The sequence below is a fragment of the Sorex araneus genome, chromosome 9 (assembly GCF_027595985.1).
Source record: "Sorex araneus isolate mSorAra2 chromosome 9, mSorAra2.pri, whole genome shotgun sequence".
Lineage (NCBI taxonomy): Eukaryota > Metazoa > Chordata > Mammalia > Eulipotyphla > Soricidae > Sorex > Sorex araneus.
In genome coordinates, this window is record NC_073310.1 from 42,866,039 (window position 1) to 42,889,434 (window position 23,396).

Sequence of the window (23,396 nt, forward strand, 5' to 3'; positions counted from 1 at the left end):
TATCTTTGAAAAGTGAATAATTTACTATCCTAAATGACAAATATTTTATCAATATTTGGAAATTGTTTGAAAGCAGAAATTTAATGTTAAAAAGGGGGAGAAAGGGGCTGGAGCGATAGTACAGCGGGTAAGCATTTGCCTTGCACTCGGCTGACCCGGGTTTGATTCTCAGCATCCCATAATGGTCCCTGGAGTACCGCCAGGAGTAATTCCTGAGGGCAAAGCCAGGAGTAACCCCCATGCATCGATAGAGTGACCCAAAAAGAAAAAAAAAAGGGAGGAGGGAGAAAAAAAGTAAGATTTTTTTTGAGACTTCACTTCTGTTTTGCTTTATTTTTGTTTTAGGGCCACACCAGTGACGCTCAGGGTTTACTCCTGGCTCTGTGGTCACAGATCATCTCTGCGGTGCTGAGGGACCATATGAGGTGTCAGGGATCAAACTGCCCTAACCCTGTACTCTGGTCCCACACTTTAATTTTTTGGATAACTCTAAGTACTAAGGTAGACCTTATTTTTCTATTGTTATTTACTTGCAGTTCCAAGGATTAAACCCACGACCTCAGTTGTGCCAGGTATGCACTCTGGCAGAATCGCATCCCTAGACCCAGGCTTTCCATTACAGCAAGTACTAATCCTCACCTGGCACAAATCATAACCTCAAAGCAAAAATTTTATGTAAACCCAAACTGCTCCTTTCCAATTACTTTTAGAAGATCCTAGACCTTTGAAAAAGCGATTTTGATGTCCAGAGAGAAGAAATCATGAATCAATGAAGAAACTAGGGCTCAGATCTCTTTGGGTTACTTGGTCAGGCACCTGGGAATGAAGAACTACAGAGATTTACATCAGGACCCCAAGTTCCCAGAATAGAGACACCTATTTAGACACACCCCCTTTGCATTATTATTAAAAAAAAAAGGAATCTTTTTGAAGACCTTGTTTTTATTCTTTCCAGTGTTAAGTGATATAAAGATGGCAGTTAAATCTATTAGCATCACAGGCCTTGATATTCTATTTTTCTTCGTAGCGACAGTTAAATGAATTTTTGGTAGCAATCCGTTCAGTAGTGAGTGTCATTTGCCAGGTAGCTCAACAGCAGAGAGTGCGATGCTGTGGGCCCATTCTTGTTGGAAGGCACGGCTCTCTCCTAATAATGCTCCTATTTTCACACGAGTGCCTTTTAAATCGTTCCGGATCGCAGGAATCCCATAATCTCTGCATATTAAATATTAAGGGACTCCTTCAGATCCCCAGGGCCTTCAAGTTACGCAATGCAAATCTCTCCGCCCGTTTCCATGGTGCGGAAGGAAGAGTTAGGACAGGGTTCTTTGAAGCAGCGTTGCTTTTATAAGCGTTACTGCTGCCACTGCCTGTCACAAGGGCCCACTTGCTGTGAAATATTTTGAAAACAAGAGCCGAAGTGGAGATAACGCAGCGCGCAAGCGGGCAGAAATAAGAATAAACTGAGCATGGCTGGCAGACGCCGAGAGATGGCTGGCAGCTTCTGCAAAGGAAGAGAGGGCAGAGTAAAACCGGGAGGGAAAAGCACCGCGGAGGTTGTCTGAGGTCCTGAGACCTGAGGTCGTCTCCTCAGCCTCGCGGTCTGTGAGAGCTCCGCAGGGCCGAGGAAGCCGCCCCCCCGCCCCGCCCCCCGCCACTTCCGGGACTGCTGTTGCTCTCCTCACGCCCCCAGGGAGCACTGCCTTCCCCGGCCGATTCCCCGCGACCCAAAAATAACTCCACAGAAGCACAGATGTAAGGAAAAGGGCCAAAGCCTGCGGCACAGGGCGGTGCTTAAGCTTCCATCTTATCGCTTACAGCCAAAGCCCGAAACCTACTCAGCAGCAGCCTTTTATAGAGTCCCTCGAGCCCCGCCCTAGCAACCTCTCCTAGCAACGATTCGCCCTCCGGCTCCGCGGTCTTATCGTCCTCCACCAGGCGCTTCCGGTTCCCCTCCCCCCACCAGTGCCCCACCTCACGTGATAGGCCTCTGGGGAGAGGAGGGGCGAGTGGGAGGCGTGAGGGGCGGGGCGCCGGGTGCGTAACGTCATCAAGACGCGTCGAGGACTGCGGCGCTTGGCGTTTCCGGGAGGGGACCTTTGGAAATAGGTGAAATGGCGGAGAGTGGGGCGCTGGTGTGGGTTCGAGGCCCCGGCCTCGGTTACAAGGCGGTGCCGTGTGCCCCGAGCCCCTGTTCCGTACGAGATTTTGTCCACCAGTACTGCCGAGATCAGGTGAGGTTCGCGGCTTCCGGAAGGAGGGAGGAGGAATGGGATCGGGATTGGGCGTGGAGCGAGTCTGTTGCGGGCACGGCTGCTTTTCTGATGGGTTCTTTTGAAAATCGCTCACTCTTAAGGTGCTTCACGTTAATGATGAAGCATTTCCGTGGCTCTTGTTTCGTGGTGAATTTTACCCCAGAAAGAGACCCTGGCGCTTAGTCGAACCCTCATCTGGACCAACAGAACACTTGGGTATTCTATCTTCCTTCATAAATGAGGCAGTTTGATGAATTGATTTAAAAGGCTAATTTCCTTACACTTCTCCTTTGGTTATGTAACGGATATTTTTGTCCACTGATCATAGAGGCCCCGTTACTTAACCCAGAGATACATGCTGTACCGAACCCGGATTATAAGAGTAACCGGTTGGGGAGGGAAATGGGTTCATTCAGCCTCTGTTAAGGTGGTGGGCTGTCAGAGCCTGTCGTTTACATTTCCATGGATCGCTGGATGACCGCATTTATCTGAGTTGAAAACCTGTACAGTTATATGTGAGGTTTACTTAATTAGCAAGCAAGCCGACTTCCACCTAATTCTTTAGATAACTGAACAGATTTGCTGTCTCATTTCAGTATCTCTGAGATAGTAATCCAGTTCAGTTATCTAAAGAGTTTGGTGGTTTCCCTAAATCTTGTTTTGGCTCTTGATCTTCGAGGACTGTTTTTCTTGATAACCGTACTCATTTGTGCTTTCCGTGGCTGTTTCATCTGCCCTGATTTGTAAGTTTAACATCCACATGCCAACCCTGCAGTTCTACAGCAGTCTTGAGTTGGTTGCATGAAGGAAGCAGTGTATTTGCTGATAACATGACTTTTGATCTTCTCAGTATTTGTTTCGTTTTGGTTTGTGCAAGGGCTTTCTTGTGGCTCTGTGCTCAGGGGACCATATGGAGTGCCAGATACCAAACCTTGGTCAGCCAGGTGCAGGGCATGCACCCTGCCAACTGTATTCTCTCTGTGGATAGTCAGTCACTTAGGTCACTTAGGGAAGCTGCTTTCTTTCTTTCCTTTTTTTTTTTTTTTTTTTTGCTTTTTGGGTCATACCCAGCGATGCTCAGGAGTTACTCCTGGCTGGTTCTGCACTCAGGGATTAATCCTGGCTGTGCTAGGGAACCATATGGGATGCTGGGAATTGAACCCAGGTCGGCAGGCAGTGTGCAAGGCAAATGCTCTATCCACTGTGCTATGGCTCTAGCCCTCCTCCCTCCTCCTCCCCCTCACACATACTTGCTTTCTAATGGGCACAACTTCAGGGGGTTTTGGACACGGTATCCCATGTTTCTCCTAACTGTAGATATGGGAAGCAGGATTCTGGATCTGATTCCAGAATTGATCTGATTTTTCCTTTTTTTGGCACAGACCCACATTATTTTGAATTTGTCAAAGCAGTGTTTATATTTTGCTTGAACTCTTACCATGCCCCAGATATTACTGTAACTTTCTCTGTGATGAGCTGGGCTATGATGCCCTGGTGTGCACTGGGCTTGGCGCACTGAGCCAAGACACTTGATTCTATTGTATTACATGGTTGACGCTGGTGGCGTTAGGCTGACTGGGCTAGGATTTGTGCCCAAGAGCTTGAATCATACCTGATGGTTAGAAGTAATTCAGTTGATTCTCTCTCTCTTTTTTATTTTGGTTCTTTTTTTTTTTTTCTACTAGTGACTTGATGAAAATTCTAAGTAGAAAATGCAGTTTTGTTGGCTTGGATGCCTTGATTTTAATACATAGTTCTGTGGAAATAAGTATGGAAATAGAATTTTTCTACTTTGATGTTACTTTTTTTTAGAATTTTAGAAATATCTTACCCACTATGAAGTACTCAAAAGAAACTAAAGTAGTTTTTAATTTTAAAACATTAATGGGTGTGAAGTGTATTATAGCTATCATTTAGTCTTTATAGCTCTTTGCAGGGGGTGGTATTCATGACAAGAAGAGTCCTTTCTTTTTTTTTTTTTTGTTTTTTGTTTTTTGCTTTTTGGGTCACACCCGGTGATGCACAGGGGTTACTCCTGGCTCTGCACTCAGGAATCACCCCTGGCGGTGCTCAGGGGACCATATGGGATGCTGGGAATCGAACCCAGGTCGGCCACGTGCAAGGCAAACGCCCTACCCCCTGTGCTATCTCTCCAGCCCCAAGGAGAGTCCTTTCAAGAAAAAAAATTTTAATTTTTTTGGGGGGGGAGGATGGGGGAACACCTGGCAGTGCTCAGGGTCTCCTGGCTCTACACTCGGGACCATATCAGGTACCAGGGATCAAACCCGGGTCAGTCACATGCAAGGCAGAGACGCCACAAGAAGGGTCCTTTATAAAGTTAATCTTACCATGGTGTGTAGTTAGACTTCCCTTGCTACTCTTTCGGAAAATTTGGTTAACTTAAGTTTAGCTCTACCTCTCTGACCTGAATCTGGGCATTGCCTGTGGTAGGAAAACCAATTGCCCAAGTTAGTCTCACTGTACATGCACCAACACCAGCCTTCGTGTTGCTTGGCTATTCCTGACATCTAGATTTGGCTTGCATTGGGTTATAGGACTCCTGAGAATGGTGGGCCACATAGCCCCTGGGGAGCTGGATGGAATCTGGGGGTGCCAGAGCCTTGAATGATCTTCACCATCTTTCCTCACATTCTTTGAGTGTAATCCAGATTTTTTTTCTTTCTTTTCTTTTCTTTCTTTCTTTTTTTTTGCCATGCCTGGCAGTGTTCATGGCTGACTCCTAACTCTGCATTCAGGGATCACTCCTGGCAGGGCACTATATGTCGTGTTGGAGATCAACCCTAGGTCTGCAGCCTGCAAGGCAAATGCCTTAGGTACTGTCTCCCCAGCCCCCCACACCCTCTGCCCTCCAATAATTTTTAATGGTTATTCTGGTGTAAAGGGTTGGGAAGCACTGCACTCACTCTTGTGGGCCTTGCTCTCTGGTCTAACATCTTGGGAATCGCCAGTTCCTTTTTGGGTCAAAACTTGGTAACTTGTTTCTCTTTACAGGCAGTCAGAAGAGGGTTTTCTGCTCATCACACTAGTGTATATGTTCTGCCTTCTTTTACTAGGGATGAAACCCATTGTTTTACAAATAATTTGTAATGAAAAATAATTTTGTATAGTACCCTGTCTTTTCTCACCTATGGAAGAATGCATCTTAGCACTGGTTCTCTCTCCTCTGCATTTTCTAGCATTATCCCTACACTGGATTGTTCTCCGTCTTCTTTTTTTCAGTCTTCTTTTTTTCTTTTAAGACGTCTATCTGTTTGGTTTGGGGGACCACACCCAGTGGTGCTCAGGGGCTATTCCTAGTTTTGTATTTAGGGGTGACCCCCGCCTTCCCCCCACCCCTGGTCATGCTTGACCAGATGTGGAACCAGGGATTGAACGGGGTTTGAACGGGGTTTGAACCCAGGTTGACCACGTGCAAAGCAAGCACCCTACCAGCTGTATTCTCTGGTCTCAAATATGCTGTTTTTTTTTTTTTATGATAATAAACTAGGTCTACTCCTGTAAGAGCCTCCAATTGTTTCACAAGTGGCATTTAACAAAAACCCCACTTTCTCTTTAGGATATCCCGGTGGAATGTTTCTTTGTGAAATGCAACGGAGCCCTCGTTAGTGCCGATGCCATGGTGCGGCATGGAGCCCTGTACAGTTTGGAGCCGCGGCTTCTTGGTGGGAAAGGAGGTATGATGTGAATGTGGACTGTGTAGAAGTAATAAAACAAGGCCAGCTGTGTTTTGCCTTTCGAAATCTTGTGCTTACTTACCTCCTTTTACTATTTTCTCATGCTTTCTGAGAAAGATGGTAGATGGTACAATTCCCGTCTCTAGCTGTTCCACTGTTTGACACCTCAAACTTAAAGGAAGATTAGATGAAACAAGATGATTATTACTCTGTGAGATTTGGTGACTAGTGTTAACCACATCTGCTCTCATCAAGAATTAATCCTATTATTGCAGTTTGAAGGGAGATCTAATGTCACCTCATGAAATTCAGCTGTTTACAATTTGAGGTAGATCTGGTTGTGTTGTTGATGCATCCAAGGGAAGAAAGACTAAAAGTAAAACCAGCATAAATGGTTTATGGTCTTGCTTCTGTTTGTAATCCTTAAGGGGTCTGAAAATCTGCGCTGATCTGAGGTTTCAAGAAACTGACATCTCTGTTTATCATCCTGCTGCTTGGAGTTCTGTCAGTAGCAGTGAAACTTTAGGACCAGGAGTATGGCTCAGTGGGAAGAGCACGAGCCTAGCTTGGGTTGCTGGTGCGCTGAATTTGATCCCTGGTACTACATGTCCCACATCACTGAAGATGCCCTTATTTACTTTATTATTATTGTTGTTTGTTTTGTTTGGGGGGCATGCCCAGCTGTGTTCAGTGCTCAAAAGTCACTCCTGATGGAGCTTGACCATGTGTGGCGCTAGGGATTGAACCTGGGTGACTGTGTGCAAGGCAAGTGCTATATCTGCTACACTATTGCTACTCTGGCCCCCTAGAAACCAACAGTCTTTTTGGTTTTTTTTGCTCATACCCAGTGGTGTTTAGGGCTTACTTCTGGTTCTGTGCTCAGGGATCACTCCTGGTGGGGCTCTGGGGACCAAATGGGTTGCCAGGGATTGAACCTAGGTCATTTACAAGCAAGGCAAGTGCCGTACCTGGTCTCTGTTCTGTTACTCCGGCCCTCATGGTCCTATTTTAAAAACAACAGAGAATGAAACTTGGGACCAGAGATACAGCTCAAAGGGCTGGAGCACACATCTAGCATGAGGAGACCCTGAGTTTGATCCCCAGCACCACATGGCCTCCTGAGCATTTCCAGGGGTAGCCCTGATGACACCCTCAGCATTGAACTGTCTGACTGGGCCAGTATCATCAGGAGTGGCCGTTAGGTACCCTCAGTACTGCGTGGGAAGCAAAAAAAAAAAAAAGAAGAAGAATAAAACATAAAACCTGTCATACCAGCTTTTTTTGCAGTGAGCAGCCTTTTAAGCTTACTGCAAAAATCTCATTACATGATTTTTAAATTGGAGACTCTAGGGATCTCTGGCACTTGACAAAAATCACTTTAAAATATCCCACTGTTGTAGGTTTTTGAAAAGAGAATAGTCAAAAGTTTTGAGGGTGACCCAACTTATCAGTACTTTCACGGTTGTTGCCTTGGTTAGAACCTTTATGCGCTATTTCCTTTAAAAAAGAAAGCAAACAGGGCCGGAGTGATAGCACAGGGGGTAGGGTGTTACACGTGGCGGACTGGAGTTCAATCTCCAGCATCCCATATGGTGCCCCAAGCACCGCCAGGAGTAAATCCTGAGTGCAGAGCCAGAAGTAACTTATCCCTGAGCATCACTGGGTGTGATCCAAAAAAATAAAAAGAAAGCAAACAGGTCACCTGTGATACCGTGATACAATGCTGTTTTCATGAATTTGACTTCTTTTCTGTCCCTAATCACTCCTTCATCTGCTTCCTCCAAATCGATTACTTAGGTTTTGGATCTATGCTCCGAGCACTTGGTGCTCAGATTGAGAAGACAACAAATCGAGAAGCTTGCCGGGATCTCAGTGGAAGGAGACTGCGAGATGTCAATCATGAGAAAGCGTAAGACACCTACTTGGTTTTCTTTTTTTGAGGTGAGAAGCAGCGTTTTCCTATCAGTAGTTGTTATGCCTGGCCCTGCGTATTAGAAATGCGGATGAGAAAACACTGATGCTCTAAATTTGTTACCTGATTTAATTTTCTCCAGAGTGGAAGCATTGACCTGTGGGTTCTCAGGGAGCCCTTTCCCATCAGCTGTTGCGGGCCAGGCCATGTTTCTGTGGGAGTCCCAGTGAGCAAGATTCAGGGCGGGCTGGTGTCTGCATGAAGCTGGGGGTTGTGGGAATCACCTGTGTACTCAGTCCTCTTTCTCGCCCTCCCCCAGCATGGCCGAGTGGGTAAAGCAGCAGGCGGAGCGGGAGGCTGAGAAGGAGCAGAAGCGCCTGGAGCGACTGCAGCGGAAACTCGTGGAGCCCCGACACTGCTTCACCAGCCCTGACTACCAGCAGCAGTGCCACGAGATGGCCGAGCGCCTGGAGGATTCCGTCCTCAAAGGTGAGACTCCACTTCCGGTGTGTGGTCAGCGGGCACCCCGGAAGGCAGCTACGTCCGACTTTTCCATAGTGCACACAGAGAGACGTACTTACATTCGAGAATCCGACGAGAGCTGTGGAACTCCTCTCTTTAGAATGAACATAGTATTTTTTAAAAAATCCAAAACCTGACTCATACATCCACATAGCTTTTGATGTACTGGACCCGTGGGTTCCCCAAGTAAAAACACTTTGTGTATCAGGGATGTCAGGTTTCAGGAAATGTATATGTTGTTCCCAGTATCAGTTCTGTTTTTAAAAAATTATTTGTGTGAGACTTTCTTATATAAAGAGAAATTGACTATTTTAGTATCCAGAGCATTATGCTAGGGTATAACAACAGCAACAAAAAGAAAAGGAAAATGTAAATTGAGAATTTTATATCTTTTTTTGGTGGGCTGTTTTATTTTTTTGGAGGGGAGGGGCATTCCCTGTGATACTCAGGGCTTACACCTGGACCTGCACTCAGGAATTACTGCTGGCAGTGCTTGGGGGACCATATGGATGCCAGAGATCAAACCCAGTTGGCTGTGTGCAAGGCAAACGTCCTGCTGTGCTGTCTTTCCAGCCCCTAGCTTGTTTTTTTTGTTTGTTTGTTTGTTTTGTTGCTGTTATTTGTAATTTCTTTTCATCCCTGACCGGAGAAACTGAGCTGTTTGAATCTCTGATTAGGTATGCAGGCTGCATCCAGCAAAATGGTGTCAGCAGAACTCAGTGAGAAGCGGAAGCGGCCCTACAAATCCCAGACAGACAGAGGCACCCATGCAGGGAAAAAGAAATGCTTTTGGTAAGTATGTTTCATATTTATTTCAGGTGCGCTTTTGACAAGCATGCCCGCATCTCCTTCTCTATTACTTCCTCCTTTATTTGGCATAGACAAAGTTTGAAATAAATTCTCAGCATTTCAGCTTCAGATAAAGAAGTGCTTGTCCCATCGTACGCCCTTGTAATAATGAGTGCTGGTTTTGCCCTTATATTGAAAGATGTGAATAGTTTTACACTTGTGTTTCTATTTGGCATTGAAAGAATTAAAACCTGGGTACAGGCCACAGCCTTCCGTCTGTCGGTCTATGTCTATCCTTCCATCCATCCATCCTTTCCATGTTTCTCTCAGGCCTCACTTAAGTCTTTTGTTGCGCTCCTGGATCTCTGCTCACCGCTTCTGCCCGGAGGGTGACAGTCACTCCGGCCCCTTGTCTTTTCACAGCTCTCCCGCCTACCCCTCTAGCTTCTCTTGTTCTCAGCTTAGTTCCCTTGGGCCACACTCTACCGGATGCTAAGTTCCTTATGGGCCTCCCCCTCGGTGATGGCTACTAATTAACCAGAGACAATAGCCACTCTGTGGGTGCAACCCAGAATTTTGTGTGTTCCTGCTGCCACAAGAATGAAATACTCCCGAGAGAAGGGTAGTATTTCCTTGTGTGGGTTTGTGTGCTTTTGAACAGGTTTGCTTCACGGGTTTGCAGGTCATCCGTCCACGGGCCAGGATTGTTCCAAATGTAGATGTGCTGCTGACAAGAGCAGCTGTGTTGTTTCTCTCTCTCTCTCTCTCTCTCTCTCTCTCTCTCTCTCTCTCTCTTCAATAAATTTATTGATTGAATCACTGTGATAACAGTTACAAAGCTTTTGGGTTTAAGTCTCGATCCTACAATGATGAAACACCTGTCCCTTCACCAGTGCACATTTTCCACCACCAAAAACCCCAGTATACCCCCATCTCACACCCTTCCCCTACCTATGTGGCAGATGATTTTTACATTTCTCTCTCTCTACTTTGCTTATATTCAATATTTTGACACCAGACCCACCATTATCATTTGGGCTTTTTCTCCAACACTGCTGAAAAGGCAGTATTAGACAATTTGTTTTCTGTTGCTGATTATGAATAGCATATGATGTTGTTCGGCCGTGATTTTGGAATTCTGAAATTTTAATTAAATCTGGAGGGATTTCTGCCCAAAGCTGCTGGGTTCCGAGATTCATTTGTGAGTCTCTGGGATCATGGCCATTAAGTAGCTTAATCAGTAGCCAGTGGGCCATTGGTGGGCAGTGACTCAGGGGAGGACAAGGGCTGGCCCCACCCCATCCCAGGAGGCCCCATGTGTCTCATCAGTGCTGGCCCGTACCTGGCTGTCCAGTGGCCTCCAGAAGATGGCAGCCACTGCGCCAGGGGGAATAGGTGCAGGAATGACACCTTTTCCCACCTGTGATGGCCCAGCGCCGGTAATCTAATGCAAAGTCCCGCCGCTGGGTGTGTTATTTCAAGTCAGGTTTCTTGGGGGTATAGTTTGTGTATATAGAGAGAAATGAATTGGTTTTGGACAGCCTTATGAGTTGTTTCTTTTTTCTTTTTGGGTCACACCTGGCGATGCACAGGGGTTACTCCTGGCTCTGCACTCAGGAATTACTCCTGGCGGTGCTCAGGGGACCATATGGGATGCTGGGGATCTAACCCGGGTCGGCCACGTGCAAGGCAAACGCCCTACCCACTGTGCTGTCGCTCCAGCCCCCTTATGAGGTTTTTCATTTAACTCTTTTTTAGTCGAAACAGTAAATGGTGTTCCTTTTTACCTGTTGCTTTTGATAGGTCGGGCCTGGAAGGCCTGGAGCCAGCCACGGAGTCTAGCTCTGAGAGCTCGGATGAGGACAGTGAAACAGCAGCCAGCACTTCAGGCATGCAATTTCGGCCTCCACCAGATGGCAGCGGTGCTGCCGAGCCTGCCGCGGAATTGCCCAGTGCTCCCCATAGGGTGCCAGCGTTGGCTTGGGACTCTGGCTCACCAGAAACGCTGCGGAGCCCAGCCACTGCCTCGGGGAACAGTCTTGCAGAGGACCCCGGTGCTGAGCTGAGAGAGACATCCGCCGAGGAGTGTGTGGGCAGCAAGAAGGCTGGAGCAGCCGAGCCAGGCTCGGCAGAGAAGGAGGATGCCAGTCAGGCGCCCATGGCCGAGGGAACTGAGGCAGCCCCGAATCCTGGGAAAGACGCCAAAGAAGTGACTCACGGGACGGGAGCTGCCCGGGCAGCACCCGGAGATGATGGGAAGGACGGCCCGGCTGCCAGGCTGGAGGAGAGCCAGTCGGGAAGCACAGTAAGGCTGGCCTGGGTTGGGCTCCGGAGCACATCAGCTTAATCTCTGCAGGAAGTCAATTGAAAACATGCTTAGAGGAAAGACTTGGGAATACTCAGAAGTAATGCTAGTGACGCTTGCCGTGTCCCCCCTCCTTCCTTAGATTTTCTTTTGTTTGTTTTTGTGTTGGGGCCACCTGCAGTGGTGCTCAGGGCTTACTCAGACCCCAGTGGGGTGCAGGGGACTTTATGGGATGCTGGGAATCAAACCAGGTCATCGTCGTACAGGCAAGTGCTCTACCCTTTGTACATTTTCTCAAGCCCTTATATTTTAGAGTTTTTGAACTCTGGAACCTTTCTCCCTTTCAATTTGTATTGTGACAGAATGATTTACTAATATGGTTTTAATAGGGTTTCAGTCATGTAATGTTCCAACTCCATTCCCAACACCAGTGTCAGCATTCCTCCACCAATGTCTCCAAGCCCTTCCCTTGGGAGATCCTTTCTGTAGCCCAGTTCTCCTGGCTTGTTACCATTGTTCCACCTATGAGAGAGATCATTATGTAACTGCCCCTTAGCATGCTACTCCCCAGTTTCATCCACATGGTAGTAAATTGTAGAATTTCATCTTTTCTTATAACTGAGTAGTATTTCATTGTGCTCACATACCACATTTTCTTTTTCTTTTTTTGCTTTTTGGGTCACACCTGGCGATGCACAAGGGTTACTCCTGGCTCTGCACTCAGGAATTACCCCTGGCAGTGCTTAGGAGACCATATGGGATGCTGGGAATCGAACCTGAGTTGGCCGCGTACAAGGCTAACACCCCACCCGCTGTGCTATTGCTCCAGCCCCTGCTCATCTTTTCTTGGGCACATGAGCTGTTTCCGGTTCTTGGCTGTTGTGGATAACCTGGCAGTAAATAAACCCTGCAGTTGACTCTGTATTTACATTGTCAGGCCGGTAGGTGGTGGCCTGGGTCTCCAAATTCATCAACTCTAATGCACATGGTTTTTTGTAATGTAATATTTCTTCTTTGAGGGATATATCCCATAATAACTTAATTGGTGTTTATTCTCTTTTTAATAATATATACAACAATGAGACATGTTACGATGTGATGTTTTTATCACTAAATCTCTATAATTACTCAGTTTACATTTCTTCCTTGAGATAATATTTGAGCATAGTTGCCAGCTGAATGGGAAGATCTTTCCTGTACAGGAGGAGCAGTTCTTTTTATTTTATCATTAAATCTTAGGTTCTACACATTCTGCCTTTTAAAATTGTCTTTTCGTCGGGCCAGAGAGATAGTACAGATAGTACAGGAATTACGGCTCTTACGTGTGTCCGGTTCAGTCCCCAGCAACATAAAAAAAACGTGTGGGGGAGGAAGGGTTAGAGAGAGAGTACAGCAGGTAGGTGCTTCTTTGCATGCTGCTGACCCTTGTTCCATCTCCAGCACTGTGTATGGTCCCCCAGGTCCTGCCAGTTGTGATACCTGAGCACAGAGCCAGGAGTACTCTGAGCACTGCTGGGTATTGCTCAAACCTTTCCCACCACCATTGTTTTTTCTTGTGCTAACTTTCCCTCAAAATAGTTGATCATATGATTGTCTTTAGTGGTTTGCCACATAGCAAAAATGTTCAGTGTTTATTTTTTGCTGTAATGATTGCCTTTTTTTTTTGGGTCACACCTAGCGATGCACAGGGGTTACTCCTGGCTCTGCACTCAGGAATCACCCCTGGCGGTGCTCAGGGGACCATATGGGATGCTGGGAATCAAACCCGGGTCAGCCTCGTGCAAGGCAAACGCAGTGCTATTGCTCCAGTCTCATGATTTCCTTTTTAGAATAGGTGAAACCTATTTCGGTTTGGGTTTTTTTTTTTTTTTTCTTTTTGGGTCACACCTGGCGATGCACAGGGGTTTCTCCTGGTTCTACACTCAGGAATTACTCCTGGCAGTGCTCAGGCGACCATATGGGATGCTGGGATTCGAACCCGGGTCGGCCGCGTGCAAGGCAAACGCCCTACCCGCTGTGCTATCGCTCCAGCCCCGGTTTGGGTTTTTTTGGATAAAGAGAAACCCTATAATTTTGATATCTTTTCTAATAAACAACCGAAACTTAAGAGATTACCCTTTTTAGATGATGGTGAAAGATTTTGTTTGAAGGGCTTTTGTTACTGGTGTATATGAAAGAGATTATCCTGAGGGGAAGAGGTAGCACCCCACTGGGTCCAGTGCACTAAACTTGGGAGCCCCCCAAGCAGAGCCGTCCAGATAGTGTTCAGCATTGGGAGTGGTGCTGGGGATCCAACTTCCAGGGAGATGCTTGCAAGTGACCCACATGTTTGCCACTGAGTCATCCCAGGGCTCCCTGAATATAATTTTTATTTATTTATTTTATTTTTTAAATCTTTTTTGCTTTTTGGGTCACGCCCAGCGATGCACAGGGGTCACTCCTGGCTCTGCACTCAGGAATCACCCCGGCAATGCTCAGGGGACCATGGGATGCTGGGAATCGAACCCGGGTCGGCTGCTTGCAAGGCAAACGCCCTACCCGCTGTGCTATCGCTCCAGCCCCTGAATATAATTTTTAAAAACTTCTAGATGGGCTGGGGAGAGAACTCAGTGGTAGAGCACGTCTTAAATATGTGAGGTCCTGCATTTGATACCTGGCATCACACAGAGAAACCCCTCAAAATCCCACTAAAACCCAAAACTAAATGTGAACCTTTTTATTTTGCAGAACACCCTTTATTATTAAAAGTAATTCATTTTAGGGGTTAGAAAAATAAAACAGTACAGTGGGTAGGGCACTTGCCTTGCACATGGCTGATCTGGGTTCAATCTCTGCATGTGGTAATGGTCCCCTGAGCTCCACCAGGAGTGATCCCTGAGTGTAGATTCAGGAGTACTGAGCACTGCCAGGTGTGGCCCTCCCTCCAACACAAAGCAAAACAGAACTAAAAAAAGTACTTAATTTTATCTTAAAGTTTACTTGATTGAAAGAACAGTTGGACGTCTGTTGAATAACAACATTTGAATTCTATGTGTGGGAACTATAAATCTGTCTTCAGTTTTTCAGTTAGTAAAGAAACTATTAAGGTCATGTCACTGGCATGGGGAATTCATGACAATTTGGCTTCATGGAGTGCTGCCCTTTACTGAGGTGATAAGGTGGGCAATTAGCAGAGTATTTTCCTGTTTAATTATTTAACTGAAAAAATAATGGGGCTAAAGGGACTGTGCTCAAGGGTAGCTTATGAGGCCCTGGGTTTGATGCCTGCACCCTCCCCCTCAAGCTTATTAATAATATATATTGGGAATGAACACTTAGATGATTAAGTTCAGTAGCAATGACATGAAAAGTACAACGAATGACATGAAAATTCCTTGAAAACTAAAACATGTAAAGTGTTTTTCTCCAAGGGAGGAGATTTTCATAACTATTTCTTTTTTTTCTGTCTGCCCAGGGTATTGGTGGTGAAACCATAGATTTGCTGGCATTCAGCTCTGCTGCGGAAATGGAGTCACTGGGTTTGGAGAAACTCAAGAGTGCACTGCTGGCCCGCGGGCTGAAATGTGGGGGCACCCTGCAGGAACGGGCAGTCAGACTTTTCTCCGTCAGAGGGCTGGCCAGGGACCAGATAGACCCCGCTCTGTTTGCCAAGCCTGTGAAAGGAAAGAAGAAGTGAAGCTCTCTGAAGTCTGGCATGTGTAACCTGCCTTATGTGCCCTCCCAGCCATGGTGATGAGAAAGCCGACTTTTCAATAAACCAATTCTAACTCTCCTTTTTTTATGATTACATTTGTAGAATTCAAGGGTGAAACTATTTGGGCCCGATGTTTTCATTGTGGGAAGGCTTCATTCCCCGCCCCCCGTGTCATTTTGTTGTTGTTGTTGTTGAACATGTCATTCCCTTAATAAAAAGTTATTGAGATTTTTGGTGTCAAGGAATTTCTCCATTTGACCCAAGTTCATTAGGTTGGTGGACATTAAGTTCTTCATGATAATTCTCTCTTGTTTCTTACGCAGTGCTGGAAATTGAACCAGAGCCTCATACATTCAAGGCAGTAGCTGTACTTCTGAGCTACATTGCTGGTGCTTTTTACTTTCAGGCATTTTCCTAATATAAATACTTAAAGCTATGCATTTTTAAGGCACTATTTAAATTGAATCTCAAAAATTTTAGTGTATTTTCATTATTCAGTTCTAAATACTTTTAAATATACTTGTGAATTCCTTGGTCTATAGCTGATCTAGAATTATGTTGTCTAATTAACAGATCCACCTCCCTAAGTATCTTACTGATGTCCTCCTTATGTTTCCAGTCTTTTCAGTTTTACTGAGAGTCTGGATCTGTACCCAGTGTGAGGTCTGCCTTGATGTTACTATCCCATTACACTTAAAAATAATGTGGTAGGGACGAAGAGAGGGACAGCAGTTCGGGCGTGCACCCAGCATGTGCCAGACTTGAATTTTATTCCCAGCACCACTGCTTGTTTCCCTGAGCTCCTGGTTGTGGCCTCGGGGGCCCCCAGCACTGCTGCTGTACCCCAGCGTCTCCAGTACTGCAAGATCTTGGTTCCCAGTGCTGAACTGCAGGCCTGGTTGACTGAGAATCTGCCAATGACACTCCCAGGCCTGAGCTAGGGGCCAGGGGAATACAGTGAATTGTTAGGTGTGTTTGTTTATAAGTTAGGATTGGTTTTGTTGAGATTTTCTGTCCACTGATCCTTTTTATATATAGCAGGTATGAAGACAAGTTTAAAAAAAAAGCTATAATTGTGGAATTGTCTATTTCTTTAATTCCATCAACTTTCACTCTGTTTTGAAGTCTGTTATATCTGTTTCATGAGTTAGACTATTTTATCATACAATTTTGGTTTTTGTTTTCTGATAATACTTTTTGTTTCTAAGTCCACTTTATCTGATGGAGTAATAAACCACTGCAGCCTTAATTCTGGATAATGCACTTGATTCATGTATTTCCTGCCCTCTCTTAAATGGTTTTATATTTCTGTGTATCCTGACAATTTCTACCTTTTAATTAGTTTGCTAATATTTAACTGACACCACTTACTATTCTATTATTTTCCTGTTTGGAATTACTGATTAGGGTTCTGGCCAGTCATGCTGTAATGTTTTAGTGGATACAGTCAGGTCTCCAAGATACTCCGACCATGCCTGTCTAGCTAGAGTCCGTGTACCACTTCGCATCAAATGTGAATCTTCCCGCCATACAGCTCTGTTTCCCACCCCTGCCTTTTGTTTTGTTCTCTCAATACTTCTCGGAGCCCTCTCTCTGAACCCTATAATCAGTTGTCATTTGATTTTGCTCATTTACATTTTTAAGAAATTGATGTCAGAGAGGAGTAGTGCGGGGCTGGGTTCTGCCTTGCAAGCGGCAGAAGTTCAAATTGTGTTCAAGTTCAAGAAGGCATAGTTCTGTCACAAGTTCAAATCCAGCATCCCCAGCTCTCAGGGAGCCCCCTGAGCATTGGCAGGAGGGGGAACTCCCCAGCCTCTGAGGGTGTGGCCCTCAAATACTTGGGGAGTGGGTTCCCTCAGCCAGAAGGGTCCGTGAGCACCACCAAGTATGCCTCACCACCCTCCAAAAAGAAACAAGGAAAATAAGTCTTTTGTATTCATTCTCATATTTACCATTTCTGATACTCTGTTCCTACTTGGGCTAAGAAACTTAATCTTGACTATTTGGGGGTACTATCAACTGCAGTTGACAAGTTCTGTTTTCTAGTTGCTTTAATATTTTTCCTACCACGGGCTGGAGCAATAGCACAGTGAGTAGGGCGTTTGCCTTGCATGCAGCCGACCCGGGTTCGATTCCCAGCATCCCATATGGTCCCCTGAGCACTACCAGGAGTGATTCCTGAGTGCAAAGCCAGGAGTAACCCCTGTGTATCACTGGGTGTGGCCCAAAAATATATATATATATTTTTCCTACCACATTAATAGCCTTTTTCCATATGCTGCCCCCCAAAAAAAGAAAAGGTAAAATTGTTCATACACAATACAAATTCAGGGGTTCTTAATTCGGGGGTGGTCTCTAAAATCACATATGAGACTCCATGTATAATTCTGCATGTAATACTTTCATTCTATGGAAAACAGTATTTTAGCGTAGTGATCAAGAACTTGCATTCTGGAAATTGGGTCTAATCTTAGTTTTGATTTTTTTTGGGGGGGGGGGCATTTTTTATGGGGGGGCATTCATCTGGTGGTATTCCAGGCTTACTCCTGTGCTCAGGGATCACTTTTTTTTTTTTTTTTTTTTTGCTTTTTGAGTCACACCCGGCAATGCTCAGGGATTACTCCTGGCTCTCCTCTCAGGAATCACTCCTGGTGGTGCTTGGGGGACCATATGGGATGCGGGGCATTGAACCCAGGTCAGCCGCATGCAGGGCAAATGCCCTAACTGCTGTACTATCGCTCTGCCCTAGGGATCACTTTTGATGGGACATGGAGGACCATATGTGTTGCTGGGGATGGAACCCAGGTTGGCCATGTTGTGAGGCAAGCGCCCTACTGCTGTACTCAGGCACCTGTCCTAGCTTGATTCCCTTTGCTAGCTCTTGGAAATCAGCTTGTTTGTGTTTTGTTTTTGGGCCACACTTGGCTGTGTTCAGGGCTTTCTCCTGGCTTTGTGCTCAAAGATCACTCCTGGTGACAATATGAAGTGCAGGGGATCAAACCTGGGTTAGCCAGGTGCAAGGCAAGCGTCTTGCCCACTCTACTATCTCTCTGGCCATTTTGGGATCAGCTTATTCAGCCTTTATAGGAGTTGTTGTGGAGGTCACACGAGGCAAGCATGGAAAAGGGTAACCCTGCAAAGGACTTTCAGGACCCTCTGCTGATTTTATCTGATTTTCCAAACAGTTCTGAAAGGGAGAAAAATCCCAGCCAGGACTCCGTTCATGACATGAGTGGGATTCTCAACATCAAAGTGTCTTACAACAGACAACAATGATTCAAGGAAACATCTTGGGCCAAACTGGCTATAGGTAGTTATTTAGGATAGCAAATCACTATTAAAGAGATTACCGGTTTAAATTCTTAGGGAAAGGAAAAACATTTCAAGTGATCCCAAGTTGGGCCAGCCCAGGGGCAGGGGTTGGGGTGGGTGGGCAGGCGTTAGCAAGAGCAGGGGAGGTCCACATTGCAATACCTGGTGCATCTCTTGGGAGTGGCCCAAAGTTTGTGGCTGCTCTTAGATAATCAGTAGAAAAAGTAAACACAAGATTTTTTAAATAAGTATTTTTTCTTTATTATTTGTATGAGAGTATTTTGTACATTTATTTTATCTCATGATAAAAAAACACAGACACCACTCCTTGACTTTTTTGATTTCTATTTTTCTTTTTTCTTTTTGGGTCACACCCAGCGATGCTCAGGGGTTACTCCTGGCTTTGCACTCAGGAATTACTCCTGGCGGTGCTTGGGGGACCATATGGGATGCCGGGGTTTGAACCCTGGCCGGCTGAGTGCAAGGCTTACCCACTGTGCTATCGCTCCGGCCCCATTGATTTTTATTAATTACTATCATTTACTGTTATTATTTTTTGGGTTTGGGGGTAACACTTTGTAGTGCTCAGGGTTATTCTCAGCTCAGGTAGACCTTGAGAGACAACAAAGGGTGCCAGGGATTGAACCCATACTGGCTGGGTACTTTACCCCCTGTACTATTTCTCCTTGTTACTGTTTTTGGCATATTGAGTAATACACCACGGGTAGCTTGCCAGGCTCTGCCATGCGGGTGGGATACTCTTGGTAGCTTGCCAGGCTCTCCTAGAGGGATGGAGGAATCTCACAATGTAGACGTTACTGGTGCCCGCTTGAACAAATCGATGAACAACAGGACGACAGTGCTATAGTGCTACTATTTCTCCAGCAACTACAAGATTTTCATTTGGGTCAAAGTTAATGTTTATCATTCTACTACATACTCTGGACAACTTTTAGTTTTTGTCTTCTGCAGATAAATGTTTCTCTTTTATTAAAAAATTTAAGGGGCTGGGCGTGGAGTGATAGCACAGCGGGTAGGGCATTTGCCTTGCACGTGGTCAACCCGGGTTCGATTCCCAGCATCCCATATGGTCCCCTGAGTACCGACCAGGGGTAATTCCTGAGTGCAGAGCCAGGAGTGACCCCTGTGCATCCCTGGTTGTGACCCAAAAAGCAAAAAGAAAAAGAAAAAAAGAGAGATTTAAGGGGCTGAAGTATTTAAGAAGTATTTAAAATACTTTCTTAAGTATTTAAGAAAAAATAAGTATCTCTCCATACTTATTTATGGAGAAATAAGTACTTAATCTCTCCAGTATTAAGGCTGGAGAGATAGTACAGGCAGTAAAACACTTGCTTTATACTGACCCCAGTTTGAGGCCCTGTACCACATATAGTCGGTCCCTTAAGCCCTGCCAGGGGGCGCTCCTGAGCACAAAATCAGAAATAGGCCCTGAGCACCACTTCATGACAACCACTCCCTTATCCCCCCAAAACTTATTTAAGTGGGGCTGGGAACTGACTCAAAGGGCTAGAACACGTGTTATTCGAGTAGAGGCCCTGGATTCAATCCCCAACACCCCATGGTCCCCTAGCAGCACTGGATGTGGTTCCCAAACAAGAGTAGGTCACACTTTCTGAACCCTTCAATATCTGGCTACGGTTTTACAATGCCTTTACAAATGTACTACCTTGACTGTCTTGGCTCAGCGTCATACTTTGAAATATCTGTGCTACTGCTTTTTTGGCATGTAGAGTTGACGAAGAGAGGCTTCATGTCTAATTTAGAGTTTCCTTATTTTTAAAATTTTGTTTTTGTTTGTTTGTTTGGGGGCTGCAAATAGTGCCCAGGGTTCTGTGCTCATTCCTGGCAGTGCGTGGGAGACCATATGCAACACCAGGGATCAAACTGGGGTTGGCCATGTGCAGGGCAAGAGCCTTGTCGACTGTATTATCTCCCCAGCCCCAGGGTCTCTTTTTAAGAAAATTGTATTCAAATGTGAGTTTTTCCTCTTTAGACATGTCTATGTTTTTCCTTTATTTCCTTCCTTCCTTCCTTCCTTCCTTCCTTCCTTCCTTCCTTCCTTCCTTCCTTCCTTCCTTCCTTCCTTCCTTCCTTCCTTTCTTCCTTCTCTCCATTCTTTCCTTCCTTTCTCCTTCCCTCCCTCCCTTCTTTCTTCATTCTTTCTTTCTTGACCACATCTGGTGGCCAAGAGCTCTCTGAGAACTCTTGAACCTGCTCTAAGGATTTTATATGTTCTTCACTGCTCTTCAAAGGGTCTTGTTTCCTATAATATTTCAAATGATTTATTTACAATTATTATTACTTTTTGTTTGGGTTTTGTTTTGTTTTTTCTTTTTGGGTCACACCCGGTGATGCACAGGGGTTACTCCTGGCTCTGCACTTGGGAATCACTCCTAGTGGTGCTCGGGGGACCATATAGGATACTGGGAATTGAACCCAGGTCACGTGCAAGGCAAATGCCCTACCCGCTGTGCTATTGCTCCAGTCCCTTGTTTGGTTTTTGGACCACACCTGGTGGTGCTCAGGGCTTACTCCTAGCTCTGTCTTCAGGGATCACTCCTGGATGCGGGGTCTGGGAACCTGGGATCAAAGCTGGGGTTGGCTGTGTGCAAAGCAAGCCCCTTAGCCCTGTTCTATCTCTCCAGCTCCGCTACCTTTACTTTTTTAAAATTACCAACAGTGCACAAACTTTCCTCTCTCCTAGAGAGAGTAGGTTCTGCTAGGCAGAGGTTTTTGGATGTTTTATCAATACCTGGTATATAGAAGGTGATCAACAGGTATTTATTGAATAAGCGACTGTCCGAGTATCCTAGATGAATTCATTTTACAGAACAATTGACAAGAGTTCAGGGTCGTTCACCACTCACCAGTGTGGTGTTTCCTTAGGGGCCCATGCACTTAGTTTGGATCGTTTGCTTGTAGACACAAGGTGCTTCGGGGGGTTGTGGAGAAATGACGGGAACTGTAGATTTTGCCAGAATGAAATCTGTTGTGTGGGTGGATGTGAAAGGCGATCCACGGAAAGGGATTCTGCAGCTCACCTCCACCAAGCGCCAAAACTACTCATTTCGGAGGAGGGTATACTTTTGTGGCCAGTAGAGGGCGCGCTGTGCTAACAAATGTGCGCAGAGGTGGGCGGGATGCAGATGGCTGGGGAAAGAATGTTAGGAGGTCCTCGACGGATCCCTGGAACTGGATAACACCCCCTGCGCCCCACCCCATCACACACACGAGAGTCCCTCCTGCCCAGACACACTGAATTGGTGGCAGGTGGCAGACAGATGACCAGGTGCAGCTGGCCTGGGACTTAACAGACCGCTATCTTTCCTGATTCTCTTTTATTTTAAAAAGTTAAGGACTGGAGCGATAGCACAGCGGGTAGGGCTTTTGCCTTGCATGCAGAGGACCCGGATTCGATTTCCAGCATCCCATATGGTCCCCCGAGCACCGCCAGGAGTAATTCCTGAGTGCATTAACCAGGAGTAACCCCTGTGCATAGCCGGATGTGACCCAAAAAGCCAAAAAAAAAAAAAGTGGCTTACTTTAGTAAAAATCACTGAAAAGCTATATAAAATTCCAAAGCACAAATGCAAGTATAATTAAGACTGTCCTGATCTTCATACCAAGTAAGGCATGTGCAGGCAGCAAGCTCTGCCGGTTTTCTAGTTTGGCCAACTCCTGACTCTATTCAATCTTTGTTGGCCCTTCAGATTTTACATCCAGAGTAACTGCTTGTATCCTTTTCACTGTTATCATCTGCACATTCTGGTCTTCCTTGAGGCATCTTTGTCGCTCCATTTCTCTCATTCTACTTCTTCACAGAGGGCAGGCATCACAGCATCTGCTTGCATGTGGCTGACTAAAAATTAATTCCTGGTACCACATATGGTCCCCTGGGCACAGCCAGGAGTAGTCTCTGGGATGGTGGAGCAGTGAGCAAAAGCCAGAGGGTGAGCCCGTGAGTGGGGCACAGGTCGGGTATGGAGGCTGCTGGGACCTCCTGGTTGGTTACATGATCTCAGCTGGAGCCGAATCTCACCCAGAATGATGGAGCCACATGCTGGAGATTAATCTCACCTGGAATTGATTCTTGAATTCTCTTGGTTTCCTTTCCCTTACCAGGCACAAATACACCATTTATCAGCTTGTTGAATAGCCTATAAAATAATTGCTTCTCTCCTCAGTAATTTACTATTTTCTGCTGGAGAAGCGAGTCTGGGAAATCCTTGATTCCCTTATCCCGACCGATTCCTGGAGGCACTGTAGTGGGGACGGATCCTGCTGGCAGAGTTGCCCCCACACCAGGACGAGAGGGGGCCTCTGCTCGGGACTGGCATCTGGAGAAGAGACCCCCGATCAATTCATTCACAAGAATGAATAACCTGGGGCTGGAGCAATAGCACAGCGGGTAGGGCGTTTGCCTTGCACGTGGCCGACCCAGGTTCGATTCCCAGCATCCCACATGGTCCCCTGAGCACTGCCAGGAGTAATTCCTGAGTGCAGAGCCAGGAGTAACCCCTGCGCATCGCCAGGTGTGACCCAAAAAGAAAAAAAAAAATGAATGAATAACGTGAAGGCGCCTTGCTGGGCGTGTGTGCCGTGTGTGCACCATGGCCCTCGGGGCATTTCCTGAGCACTCAGATCTAACCACCTCTGCCGCTGCCTTTCCTGTGCGCTGCATTTCACACACAGGGCGTATTCAAAAGGGACCCTGGGGAGAGCTATGACAAAGTGCCTGCCTTGCAAGCGTGAGGCCAAGAGTTCGATCCCCGTTGCCCCAGGTGCTTTAAGCATGGTCCTCAATGCGCTGTGCTCTGGGGCCCTGGGCTCTGCGGAAGAGTGCGCGCATCTCTTCATGGCCAGCCAGGCAAATGTGTGAGCACCACAGCTG

General features: G+C 46.1%; 1 protein-coding gene across 1 annotated transcript; it reads left to right on the forward strand.

Annotated features, from left to right (window-relative positions):
* Positions 1-2,056: 2,056 nt before the first annotated feature.
* Positions 2,057-15,400, forward strand: SDE2 (SDE2 telomere maintenance homolog). Its single transcript, XM_004605520.2, has 7 exons — positions 2,057-2,234; positions 5,833-5,950; positions 7,748-7,859; positions 8,182-8,351; positions 9,062-9,176; positions 10,977-11,478; positions 14,933-15,400. The coding sequence occupies exons 1-7, from the start codon at positions 2,115-2,117 to the stop codon at positions 15,152-15,154; spliced, it is 1,359 nt and encodes a 452-aa protein (XP_004605577.2). The 5' UTR covers positions 2,057-2,114; the 3' UTR covers positions 15,155-15,400.
* The last annotated feature ends 7,996 nt before the right edge of the window (positions 15,401-23,396 follow it).